The 14,293-nt window shown below is 40.1% G+C and overlaps 1 protein-coding gene across 1 annotated transcript in view; it reads left to right on the top strand.

Moving 5' to 3' along the window:
* COL25A1 (collagen type XXV alpha 1 chain) overlaps positions 1–14,293 on the top strand; it is a gene marked incomplete at its 5' end in the record, with an annotated part of 779,688 nt that overhangs the window by 452,321 nt on the left and 313,074 nt on the right. Inside the window, 3 exons of the mRNA XM_019521958.1 lie at positions 748–792; positions 3,134–3,141; positions 7,738–7,764. Coding sequence (XP_019377503.1) covers positions 748–792; positions 3,134–3,141; positions 7,738–7,764 — 80 coding nt within the window. The remainder of the gene's footprint in view (positions 1–747; positions 793–3,133; positions 3,142–7,737; positions 7,765–14,293) is intronic.

The following is a 14,293-nucleotide window of genomic DNA, read 5'->3' as shown; positions in this document are numbered from 1 at the left end:
CCCCCAAGTGCTGGGAGCTGGGGCGGGTGGGTCAGCCATCGCTGGGCTGGGAGGGGCGGGGGATGGGCCTGGCCTGGCTGATGGGGAGATTCGGCTGAATCAAATCAGTACAGTGGTTCGAATCACCGAATCGAATAGATAGGAAGTATCGAATAGAATAGAATCGAATAGACAGGTAGTACCAAGTATATAGTACATGCTTTCCACTCGTACCTGTAACAGTCACATAGGAGTGTGAGAGAAGGAATGGACTGCATGAAGGTCTTATGTCCTCAATTTACCGGGTGTTGGAAAGCTAGACAACCAATGGCTGAAAGAGTAAGCCAAACAAAATAAGAAGTAGAGAGACAAAATTTTACCAGTGAGGTTGATTATTAATCATTGAAATAAGCTACCAAGGGAAGTGATGGATTCTCCATGCCATGATGTCTTGAAATCACGACTGGATCCTTTTCTGGAAAATAAGCTTTAGTTGAACACAAGTTATTGGGCTCAATACAGGAGTAGCTAAATAGATGTTAATACCCTGTGGTATAGATGATCTAACAGCCCATGTAGCCTGAATCTCCTTGAATCTGTGAACTTGTATCTTAGAAACTTTGCACGGGACAATTAAAACCACGCCAAGAAGTGGACATTTATGGATTTGTTTAACACCATTTTATCTAATATTAATTTTATATTTATTCAATTTAAAGAAAGATATACAATTGCAAAATTACAAATCAGAAACTCTTTGCTTTTCAGGCCCTCCAGGGAAACGAGGTAAGAGGGGCAGAAGAGGAGAGACAGGTGAGTTTGTCACTTTTGGAGGATCTTAGTTTATGTTTATTGAAATATTTCACTTAGGATTTTGCCCATTGTGTACAAATGGAGCTGTCATCTTCCTTGATAGATGATGACTCAGCCATTGTTTTGAGTTGTGCTTGTTCTTAAGGGAGGGCCTGATCACAGAATGCCTTCGTTTTGTTATCAGCTGTGGAGTTACTGGAAGAAAAGGTCTCTACATTTTTTCTAATACAATTTTTGTAATCCTTGGCATATAACTTATGGCCTCCTAAGTTGTTTCCCCATCTGAAATATTACCAACTTGGCATAAAAACTGGTTATTGGTAATGCTGAACTTGTTTCAGTATACAGCAGTGGTTATCAACTTTTTCATTTGCAGGCCCCCAAAAAATGTTGAATGGGGGTTCTAGACCCCTTTGAATTGTAAGTGTGGGTATTCACATACTTTTGATTGATCTAAGTAATCTTTTATGGACCCGTTAAATGTAATCTGCAGACCCTCAGGGGGTCCACAAACCACAGGTTGCAAACCACAGGTGTAGAGAGTCTCCTCTCACTTACACCTGTGCCAATAAGAATAACTCCACTGATGTTAATAGAATTATAGTGGAAAATTGGAGTAATTTAAAGTAGATAATTTCATGAGGAATTAAAAATATTTATTATGTCAGCAATTGGAGAAATAATATGCTAAGCTGACTAAAATGTATAGAACATATTGTTTGTTCATTATTGTGTGTCTGCAGAGTTTAGGAGGCAAGGCTCCAGAATTAAAATCCATTTGGTACTGGATTGTGTTGGTAGCTGAAAGTTTGCTGATGCAACACAGATACTGAAACGCTGACAACTGGAGATAGGACTAGAAACTTCATTTGGGGCTCAAGCCTGAAAAGTATTTGGCACGTTCATCTTCTGTGGGCACCAATGCGAGTTGAAAGTACTGTATTGATCATCTTGCAGGATTGAGCCCTTTGTGAAGATGACATGACAGCAGAGAAAATGGGCATTTCAGATGATTTTGCTGATCTCTGATTTAATATACCAGGGTGGGAGGAACCCACTATCTATTTAATTCTTATAAATAATGTTAGTTCTTCACAGTAATCCATTGTTTAGTCTTGCCTGTAGATGTAAATTAGAACTTGGTTTTGGGTGTTAAAATATTTTTTTGCCTTGTATAGACAAGATAAAACCAAGCTCTGCTAAGAGTCCAGCTGATGTTTTCATTCGATATATAATCAGCTTGTGATACCTGCTGCAAAAACAAACAAACAGACAAACAAGAAAAAACTATGTAGAGGCAATTACTAATGTTGAAGCTGGCTTTACAAAGGATTCTGACTTCAGATGATCTTAGAACCTACCTTGAAGTCTGCTTATCCATTCTTTTTACACATCAAATAAGCACATATTAAAATATTAACATAGGAATTTGATCTCTTGCAGTTGGAAACAGACACTGTACATTAAAGTACTCTTTCAGAATATTTACCAATCTAAAGAAATTACCTTAGTTACTAGACAATAAAATTGCATTGTTAAAAATGAAAGCCTGACAATATCAAAAGCAAGCTGAAAGTACAGCTGTTGCTATTTTATACCCCTTTTGCACCTCACTTTATTCAGAAGTAAGAGAGAGGTATAAAAGCTAATGAAATGCCATTGACTTGGGAGCTGCAGCTGCTCTGCTTAATAAGACTGAAATAGTAGATTTGATTTGAAGCCTTTGATAATGTTCTCAAGAACTCTGTACAAAAGCCTTTGAGTCTAAATAATTGAAAAAATGTGCAAATATCACTTCACAAAGTGTGACATTTTAATAGGGACCATTTGATAAGTGTGTCTTGGAGAAAGGAAGTGATGAAAAGAAAGTTTTGTAGTGTCAGGTGACCAATGATATTACTTCTTATTGGCAAAGGAGGATGGTAAGATCATCTAGTTATAAATATTTCTGTCTTGATGCCAAGGTTAAATGCCAAGGGTAAAAAAATGTGCAATTCTGAAGGCAAGATGCAACTTTAATACTCAGTCAATTGAAACTTATAGATTTATAAAAAATATGTGTGTGTGGAAGCTGAGAAAACAAATGCAGTCATTAATATTTTTAGTATGGCATGAGGCTGCTTGAAAACAAATGAATTCTCTTGAGATTGCATGAGAATATTTCATTCTTTGATAAAGAAACTGTTTAATGGCAAGATGTTGCTAATAGTCTCAAAAAGTAATATTTTGCATGGAAAAAATCTAATTTAATCAAAAGTTCTAAAGTTTGGCTTTATGCAGATTAATCTTCCTTTGGTAAATTCATAAACTTATATATTTTTTTCTTTTTCTCCCCCCGCAGGACCTCCTGTAAGTACAGTTGATACATTATTGGGTCTCCCAGGTTAACCAGGATCAGGCAGGAATGAATTTAGACCCCGTTAAGTTATCACCATGGTAATCTGCTCATATTTCAACCAGAGGAAATTTACATTTACTATTAGTACAGTGTAATTTTTTACTATTTTTTCTGGAGCTGAATGACTTACTTATAAGCTCCTATTTTTCAAAATAACCTTTAAAACTGTAAAATTTTACATCAGCACTAAAGATAGCATTTTAACATGTAAGTATGTTGAGTTCATTTTCTTTACTACTTATTACCAACTGTTGTTGTGTTGTCCAGAAATTTAAGGGCCTTGTTACATGTTGCACTTTGACCTGCTCACGTGTTGATCAGTGTTAATGCTAGCTTGAGTTTGGAGCAGTCATACCTTGAGGCTAAAAGCCTTCTCTGACTGTCCCCCAGCTAAACAGCTCTGACTTGTCACTAGATGGCTGGCAAGTAGGAGCCTGACTAGGAACTACAGCCGAGGCGGGCAATTATTTTGGGCAGAGGGCTGCTTACTGAGTTTTGGCAAGCCATCAAGGGCCGCACGACAGGCAAGCAGGGCAGATAAATATTAATTTTCTAAATTTTTTAGGGGCCCCACGGGCCAGATAGAATAGCCTGGCAGGCCGCATCTTGCTCATCCCTGAGCTACAGCCTACAGCTGTGAGTTGCCTCTACAGGGCTGGTGAGCCAGGACAGGCTTCTACCCCTGCTCCCGATTGGGATCTGTGTGAGAGTTGAGTTAGTGTGGTGGGAGAGGCAGGAACATAAAGCTGGAAGGGATGAGGGTGTGTAATGAAATGGGAGGTAGGGGGTGGGGAAAGTGTGGTGAAATGGAGGAAGTCAGCCACTGAAAGATAAAAAGAAGTAAAAAAAAAAAAAAAAAATTGAAAGGCATAAAGAGGAAGTAAATTAAAGAAGGTCTCATTTTAATAAATTTGGATTTGGGATTGGGGTCAAGGAGTTCTGGTCATGCTTCTAGGAGTAGCTGGGGGATGGGAGCGATGAGAGAAGGAACTTTTGGGGGAGCTACTGCACCTCCATCGGAAAGGAAGACCCAGCTCATGGGGACCTGATCCAGACCACCACCTTTTTCTCCCCCCTCATTCCTCCCTAGACCTCATTCCTGGACCTATCTGTGCCCTGCAACTGGCTAGTTGGCATGTGCCCTGCAGGCTGTTTGCATGGGTTTGGTAAAGTCATGGTCACACGCCTGGGGCCAGGAGGGGGAGTTGGCTTGGTGCCAGAACTGCCCCTTGGGCAGTTGAATCAAGAGGTGGAAAGCTTGTCCACACAAAACAGGAAGGTGGGAGATGCTGAAGGACTGCAATGTGGGTGGGTCATTTGTGGGGATTGGCCACACATTAATGGAATATGGGTTGGGTAACAGATCAGAGATAAACCTACTCTGGAGTGGCATAGCTTTAAGCCACCTAATGTGTGCTTAAAACTAGTTTCAGGTGTTAATTTGTGGACAATCCAGGGGTGAAAAGATCCAGGAGCCACCTAAAATTAATGTGTAACAAGGCCCTAACAGTACCAGAAGTCAAAGAGAGATGGTATGAAAACGTCATGATAGGTCCTTAGCCATCCTAACTCACAGGGAATAGTAACTATTCTGCAAGTGGTCTCATTGCTTAGTAAATTCTATGAGGGAGTCTTTTTTTCATTATGTGTGTGCATGCAGCATTTAATTTAATGGGGTCATGCTCCTGGTTGGAACTACTCAGTGAGACTATAAAAATAATGAGAGAGACTACTACTTAGTTTGACGGATGTTGGCAATTCTGGCCCTAAATTTGTTTCCAACAAAATAATTCCCATTTCTGTTTTATTTTTTATATTACACTGAGCATTTCCAGACCAGGTCATGTTTTTCTTTTTATGTATGGTATTAAAATTATGCACTTAAAGTATTTGCATTCATTATGCTACTGTATCATATATAAATAATAATGTGATCATAGAAATTATATCTCCTATCAAGTGACTTTAAAAGGGTAGCTTTTCTTTTCTTTTCTTAGATTTGTCTCAAGTATGGCTTATTCACAGTCTGCTTTCAGGAACAGATTTTTATCAACTCTGAGTTGGATATGTATTAGAAAATAAGTAAATATTTTCAAGGTTTGTTATCAGACACAATACATTTAGAGTTAAGTGTAAATATACAAATCAGTAATGACCTTCATTATTGAATCATTAACATTTAAATAGTCCAAATGTCAGTGGTTCACATTGCAGAAATCCATCTATCAAGCTATCAGCAAAAGAAATAGCTTAGTGTTTAACAGTGCTCTTTATTTGGAAATGTATTTGAAGGTAATGTTGGATTCCTAAATAACTTTTTCAGTCTTCCTACAGAATGCAAAGATCAAGCATAAATCATGATACAAATGATCTTCCTATAGCAAGACAATTTAGCATAGCAGGTAGTGGATGATAACTATGGAAATCTGTACTTCTTGACTTCATTTCCATACTAATTGGTCTAAAAAAATCTGGAGCCATAGACTATTAGTAGAATTGTGAAATAGCTCTGGAGACTTGAGATAAAGTTTGTAAGTATCTAATAGATCTAGGAATCTAAATCCTATTTTGAAAAGTAATTTATGAGCTTTAGTCTCTTTGTAAGACAGTGCAACTTAGGCTCCTACATACCTAAGTCACTTCTGAAAATGGGATTTAGGCTTTGAAGTCACTTAGACCATTTTTTAGACATTCTCAGCATTTTCTAAACCATGTTAATTGATTTGCATCATACAGTTTGAATCAGATTTCAATTTGAATTAAGGATTAGTAGATGATCATTGACCATCATGGCAGGGGGCACTGGCTATATACAGTCTGTACACTTGACACCCCTTAACAGAAGCTGCAAGTAATTATGAGGCAATAATAAACCTGTTCAAGTATTGCTACATTGTTACAGTTATCTAAAGTTCTGTTCCAGAAGCCATAATTGACCTGATACTTAGTCACTGTGGATACTTGTAGATGTGCGGGGAGGCTGCTCCAATGCACTGTAATTAGAGATTAATTGAGTCTGCTGGAGCATGTCCAGATGTTAATTGAGTCTCCAGCACCATCCACATCTTGTGGCTGCCATTTTGAAGCGTGGGGGTGCTGATACATGAGATACTGCGGGAGCTCTAGTTAAAGCCCTGGAGCACATGTAAAAATGCCCTGTGAGGTGTTGTTGGCCTCTGTTGTGTTGCAAAAACCCAGTTGAGCTTCCCTTGCAGGGACTGATATTTGCAGTGCTTCTCTGAGTTCCTAAGGACTGTTTTTCCTAAAAGTAATGATGCATATACATGTTAATTAATACAGTTCAAATTGTCTAATTTGGATTGCCCTTGTCTGCATTAATTTTAATCTTCATTCAATGAGGATTAGTTCATTTGGACTGGCACCATTTTTAATTCGGACTACAGATGCCCGTGTGTATATAGTGATGGCTGTAGTCTGGATTAAACCTAGAAAAATGTAATGTCTATAAATGGCCTTAGAGTCTTAACACTTAGAGGCATTTGTATACATGTATGTGGCACAGCACCAGGCTCTTTTGAAAGCATCCGGCGCTGCGACCAATGCATTTGTGTAAATGGCAAAATGCATGTCAGCACTGAGAAAATGGCAGTGGTGTGCTTTTGAACTGAAGCACATTCAAGGTGTTTCAGTTCAAAAGGGCATTGCCATTATTTTCTGTGTGCTGATGTGTATTTCACTGTTTATACAAATGTATGCGACGCAGCACCAGGCGCGTCAGTTCATGTGCTCCTCAGACTCTATTAATCGAGTCTGCTCTGATGCACTGGATTTCCAGGGCATTGGAGCAGACAAAGGTACATGTATAAATGCATTAAGTTATTTACTGAAACCTTTTTGTCTAGTTTTGAGTCAGTGTGCACAGCAGTAACCATTAAAAACTCAATTGTGGGTGTCATCTGAGATACTATACCACAGAATTTCTCTTTATTTAGAATAGCAAATGACTGTGGTATATCAGGTGTATTAACATAAGTAAATATTGTATCTTCAAAGGTAACAATTTTACTTTTATCTTTCCTCTGGCTAACTCCTGTGGGTCACACACAATGGTGATCAAAGTACATTCGTACCTTTTCATTTTTTTAAAATTATGTATTACAGCTTCCTCAGATTTTTTTCCTTGATGCAGATGGTAGTTGCAATAGCATATCAACCTATCTCACCTCTCCCCCCTTGGTATCTAGGCATCAAATCTTCGGAGATTTTTTCAGTCCCCTGCTGTCCCCCAGTATCTATGTTTAAATCCTGTTGATAAGAAGTTAATCAAGGATCAAAGGCATAAACGGCTTGTTTGGGGTTTTTTGATTGCATTATAGCTTGAATAGTTTTCTTTACTAAAAACACCCATTTATTCAATGTACCAATTCTGGGCCACTTTGGTTCATATGTAAAAATGTAATAAATTGTAAAGAATTGATGGACACACAAACTTAAATTTTCCAGTAATGTAATGTGCATGTTTGTAATGTCACTTGTCATGAACATGGTGTTAATGTATGTCCTACCATTTCATCTCATTTTACCAGGGTCTACCAGGGCGAAATGGCTATCCGGTAACAGTTCTATCATATATTTATGATAGCTTTTGTCATTCTTTTCTCCCTTGTCTTTGTGTTTATCTTTGCTTTAATCTTTAAAAAGCTAGGCTAAATTAACCCTTCTCTGAAGTTTTTTAACTGCCTACAAAATGCAATCTTTTTTTTCCTAATATTTGTTTCCTTGGCAGTTCTTTATAAACAATCTGAGATAGGAACACATACAATACATGCCATAAACACAAATATACCCATTATTTTCATAGCATAAATGTTGTGTTTGCTGTATTTGTTTATTCTAGCATGCAGAAATTATTTTGTCACCATAATGACTTAAACTGGATACTGTGTACCAATTTTCTCTGTTAGACAACTGTTCAGCTGGCTTACTGAATCTCCACAACCTTCACTTGCATTTTGTATGGTTTTGTTTAGTTTCTATCACTATATCTTTAGCAAGGTAAATTAGAGAGTTAGGAATGGGATGCAAAGCTTATAATAGAGTAATCTTATGCTAATATATGTGCTTTTGTGTAATTTTCATTTATACCTGTATGACTTGTTTTCTGAAAATTATAATATATGAAATAATGCATATTTCTGGTAAACTATTCCAAAGAATTTTAGGAAATATCCAATCAGAAAAAGTCAGAGTTATCCTGTCACATTCATGGGAGACAAAATATTTCTAAGACTGTAGTTATACGTGTATTATATATTGTATATCAAGTGAAAATATTATTAGACAAATAAGAGAATATAAGTGCAAAACATAATATTTGTTGAAGTATGATGATGCCAATGGTCTCACTTCAGGCACTTGCTGTAATGTTTTAGGGCCATTAAGATCTGGTTTGCATGTTTAGCTGTTAGATGTCTTACTCTTTGATATATGCTAACAATTTTTGTATATGCATGCAGATTATTGTTTTTGGACTCTCCAAAAGAGAGAGGAAAAGTAGAGTTTACTTTGACAATCTAACCTTTGACATCTTCAGAGTTTGACCAGTGCTGAGTTCACTGTCAAATGTTAAAACCTAAACCCAACACAAAGAATCAGTAGTTTAAAGCCAAGTAACAGTGAAATATATAAGAAAACAGAGAACTGTTTCCAAAGTATCTGGATACCCTGACATAATTTCAGTTTCAGATTACAGTTTTGTTTGTACTGATAAATCCACTTAGACTGAAGCTGTTTTGGGGAAAAGTTACTGTACTATGATTCTGTTCTCACTAATGTGCCATGTTTTTTGGTTAGAGCAGCTGGGATTTCCAAAGAAGCCTTAGGGATGTAGGTATACAACCTTTGTGAGATTCACTGCGAGCTGGGACTCTAGTTATATTAGGCTCCTGAAAACGTTTAGTAAGAATTTCTAGTGTTTTTAACACATGAAAAACATAATGCTTGAAACAGAAAGCCAGACTTCACTTAGTTTTGCTTGAGAATATTTGCTACAGAGCTTGTTAATTTGTTTAATGATGGTTGCATACATACATAGAGTTTCTATAGAGTTCATTTTTAATTGCAAGTCTGTTTAGAGACTTCTAAAGATCCAGTCGTTGATCCTACTTAAGTTGCTTGGAACTTGAGCAAGTTAGTCTTAGAATCCAGAGGTGGAAAAAAGTTTATGAAAGTCACCTGTTAATTATGTGAAGCTACTAATGGCATTGTTGGAGATTTTTAGGGCTGTGTGAAATGCCTGCATTTCATTTTGGTTTTAGATTTGGCGTTTTGGAGGGGCAGTTGTTTTGGCATTTCATAGGGCTGTCCAAAACAGCTGTGTTTTGTTTAGTTTCAGATTTGGCATTTTGGAGGGCCAGTGATTCATTTTGGTGTTTCAAATCACTGTCCCATTTCGGCCAAAACTGTTTCGGAATTTTGACCATGTTTTGGCCATAGGCTATAATGGGAAATCACAAAAATGCGTATAACTTTGTAATTTCTTGCCTCATTTGGATGAAACTTGCAGGGATGCTAGCCCCTTTCTGAGGCTATGATGCCTGCCAAGTTTCATGCCTGTCTCTCACCTTGATGCCTCAATTTACATTTTCACTGACTGGCTTTCTTGCCTGAACTGCATGCCAGCCTCTGGCTTCTTTACTATGCCTTCCCTCCAGGAAGAGCGCACACACACACCAACTAGATGCTTCCTCAGCCTGATGAAGGATTTTACCCCAAAAGTCCATGCCTCGCAGATGGCATCCCAGGCAGCTAAGCTGAGCTCACTTGGAGCCTCACAACTCCACAGCAACCTGCAAGCCTCAGGCCTCTCAAAGATCTTAGGGGTCTAGGTTTTCCCCAGCCAGGACTGTGAGTGTGTGTGGTGGCTGGAGGTTATGGTGCTTCCTACTTGCCTTTCACTAGGCAGATCTTTGGTCCTGGCATTTCCTGGGGCTGTCACACTGCTGGCAGTCCCACCAGGCCTCCCGACCCTGGCAGGGTGCAGTTTTAGTGGTCATGCCCAGGACCCAGGGCCTCCTCCTTCTCCATAGCTCCAGCTCATACCTCCAAGTTCATCCTGGCATGGGAGCTCTGCAGGGAGATGTTCTTCCCCTGCTGGCTGGTGATGCAGTGAATGCCACCCCCAGCTCTGAGAGTGGGGCATTAAATGGTTTTAAAAAATGAAAATGAAAAAAAGAAATAGGTGTGGATGGAGTGAGGAGGATGGCTTTCACTCCATCTGCATGTGGAGCTTGGGGAAACCCCAGCAACAGGAGGTTCACCTTGAGGAACACCAGCTGCTCCACCAAACCAGGATTGAAGGAGATGCGGTGGGGGGTCATATCCTCAGCAATGCCGAACACCCTCTCGCTTGAAACACTGGTTGGTGGACAGGACAGGTATTCCCAGGCAACTGTGGCCAGATCCTGCCACATGTGGCTGCGGCTTGCTCAATAAGCCAAGGGGTCACAGTCCAGCAGCTCCATGTCCTCAACGAGATACGTAGTCACCAAAGGCTCAGCACTACCTGCCCAAGGCTGGGGTCTGATGCGTCTGGACCCCACCATGGAGGCCATGCCCTTGGCCCACACTGGCAGTGGCTGGTGTGGAGGAAACTGGCGGCTGCTGAGAGTGCTGGCACAGGAAAGTGGATCCCCCTCTTCCATGTCCCCTCACCTCTGCCATTCTGCCTCCCTGACTCTGTTCACCAGCACCTCCATCCAGTGATTGAGGATTTTGGTGCTGCCAGTGCACATGCTCCCCTTCACCCTCAAGTCACACATGCCTGCCAGCTTGTGGACCGTACTGGACCTCAATGGATCCAGTTGTTTTTTGATGCCCTTCTTCAGCCATTTCACCAGTGCCTGCATCTCTGGCTTGCCCCAGGCAGGAACATTGATCCCCTGGAATTTCTCCATTTGGTTCTCAAGCTCCTTGATTATGAGGATCATCTGGCTAAGGAGGGTATCGCCAGCGCTGAGGGTCTTGGTGGCCTCAAGGAATGGCTTGAGGACCAGCAAGATCTGGGAGACGGTATCCCACTCAGCTCCATTAAGGGGGCTGATCCCAATCTCCCTGAGCAAGGCCATCTCATGGATGGCCTTCTGTTGCTCTACCAGCCTCTTGAGCATCAGGTATGTGGAGTTCCACCAAGTCGCCACATCCTGGATGATTTTGTGCTGCAGGATGCTCAGCTCTGCCTGTGTGTCCTGCAGCGTCTTGCCCCGCTTAATGTTTTGGTGGCAGTAGCCCACCACCTTTCTGCATTTTGAAATGTGCTGGCACCATCACCAGCATCCCTGTCCCCCTCCAAGGCATCTGTGACTATAAGGTGGAACTTATGTGCCACAGAGTGGATGCCAATAAAGTTGGCATCACAGACTGCCTTGACCATGTTGGCCCCACTGTTGGTGACCATGAACTCACAGGTGAGCTCGCCCTGCCCAACAAGCCACCCCTGTAGCAAATGGTTCATGGCCCCCATGATCTCTGTTGCTGTGTGGGACTCAAAACGAAATGGCTGCCAAAATTTCTCATAGCCCTATTGACTTTCCAAAGCTTGTGTGTCCATGTGCATGTCTATGTTCATTTCTGTATACATGTATTTGTATCTGGGTGGATGAGAGAGAGGAAAGGTGGGATTTTAAAAAGCACTCAGCATTGTCCTAATCTGACAATCTGTCTGGCCTACTCTGTTTGAATTGGTGTGTATGTGTATGCATGTATACACCTGCTTTCATGTTTTCATGTATGTTTGCTGTGTGTATGCATGTGTGTGTGCTAACGAGAGAGAAAACATGAGATTTTTAAAAGTGCACAGTACTGACCTAACCCTTCTCTTATTGAATGAAATAATGATAGAATTTGGTCAGTGTCTAGAAAGCTGTATTCTGGCTGACTGGCTGATTTCACCAAAAGGCTTTGTCATGTACCGGTTTCTGTCCCAAATGGAAATACTTAATACAAATTGGTAAATTTGTAAAAGTTTTATGCTATACATTAGAATTCTGTTGATAGGAGCTCATTCTATATTCAGTTCAGTACACGCTTAAAATTATTTCTTTGGTATCCTATTAAGCTCCCTAGAAGTCCTATTGTCTCCATCCTTGTTAAGCGCTACACGACTTTCCTATGAGGACAGTGTAGCACATCTGCAAAATACAGTACTCAAAATATCCTCTGCTCATCAGGCCAGAATCAGCTTTTAATTGTGCATGCTCAGGAGGGCAGGAAGTGTTTTGTCTGGATAAAAACTGCAGGATTTCATGATCAGGGGCTAACACGGTCTTTAAAGATGGCCAAAGAGATGTAATAAGACATTCATGTTCTTAGGAAAAACCAAGATTTGCTGCTAACGAGTAAAAGAGCTGTTGGGAATTCATAAGACAGCAATTAAATGGTGGCTGTGATTGTTAGTCACCATGAAAGCTATAAAAATAGAGAATTAATTAAGCTGTTTTTTCCTCCCTTTTTTTCTTAAATTACTGGTTTTATACAGGATATCTAGAGTAATCAAGTGCATGAAGAGTGGTAACTCTTTATGGGAATTACTCCAGCTTTCATTTGAAACATCTCAAATAGCCTATTCCTGATTTTTTTAAAAATAAGAAAATACAAGGATTTTAATAGACACCACATAAGCAATGGCATGTTTATGTTGCAGGGATTTAGTCTGAAGGCATATTTGTTGCTGTAGAAATTTTGCTGTAGCTAAAAATATTAGCAGGGATGCAGGGATGAAAAAATATTTAGGTTGAGTTGGGGCAACATCTGAGGCAGTCCTATGGGGCAGGCCCATTGGAGGGGGTGTTCAGCCAAGAGGAAGGCACTCTGCACAGGGTACAGAAATCCAGTGGTCCCTATTCATTAGTCAGGTCTCATGAAAATGGAGTTGCAGTCACCCTTCTAGCTCTCCTATACCCATGTTTCTGTGCAAATGTTGCTGTGAACGGGCCAGATCCTGAAACCTATATTCAAGCTTCCACTGAGTCTGGAGAAAAAGATAGAATCTGATGAGTAAGTGGCTGAATCTCTGACTAACATTCGGTTAACGACAAAATGTTTACCATTTTAAAAACTAAGTTGGAGGCATGAAGACCTCCCTCCCTGCTCAACTTGGCTGGGAACAAATCAGGAACAGAAATTTATCTGTGTAAATATATAGCCTCCATCACTTTCCTGTATCATGGCCTTCACATTATGTGTATGCCAAGGTCCCCCATGGGGTTTGACTGTCATTCTCTCAGGGCAGGAGGGAAGATTTTATTTCTTCTCATTATGTTAGTCTTGAACACCAGCCTGAGATTCCCAAAGATCCACTGGGCTTCTGGGACCCATGAAAATGGAGGGGTTTTGAGGGGGACTATCCCTCCACAGTGAGTACTTTGCTTTCCTAACTTGTCCCTTCTCCAGGTGTAAGTGATTTCCCATAGAGAAGAGAAGGGCAATCCACATAAAATGCTTTGGCTCCTATAATTGTACCACATTAGTTTGAGTAAGATTTGGATATAATCAATTTTTTCATATCCAAAATCTAGAGCCCTGGGATTTTCACTCAACACTTATTAGATTTCTAGATAAATATACTGCACTCTTGGCACTGTAATGGACATACAGACAGTGTTTGTAACTGCCACAAGAGCTGAGGTTAGGGTGATAGGATTTCCAGTTTCAGTAGTCCCATAGTAATAATGTCTTCTAGGTTAAATGACAGCTTTGTCATTACACCTCTGACTTTTCCACTCTAGTTAAAAGTAATACAGACAGTTAGTCCAGGGCAAAGGTTCTCAGCTTGAGGGTTGTGACCTGTGGAGATATCAAGGATAAGTGTCAGGATATGGGGACCCTCCTGCTCTTTCCTAATTGCTAAATAGAAAGGGATGTGTGTGTGTGTGGGGGGGGGTGTCCTAGTTAAATTGCTGATGGTATTTGTGTGGATTTGGAAAATTAGATGATAGTATGGAATAGGTGGAAAGCCACTACTAGAAGAAATTAAATAAAATATTTATGGCTTCAGTGCATTTGACAGTGTTCTGTGTCCAGCCCATTTTGCTATTTTCACTATGTGGACAGTTTGTTAGAACTAGACTGTGTCATCTAGACACA

The sequence above is a fragment of the Gavialis gangeticus genome, unplaced genomic scaffold (genome assembly GCF_001723915.1).
Source record: "Gavialis gangeticus isolate Ggan-Ray unplaced genomic scaffold, GavGan_comp1, whole genome shotgun sequence".
NCBI classification, from domain to species: Eukaryota; Metazoa; Chordata; order Crocodylia; family Gavialidae; genus Gavialis; species Gavialis gangeticus.
Note: the sequence above shows the minus strand (reverse complement) of the source record. Positions and strands in the feature narration are given on the sequence as shown.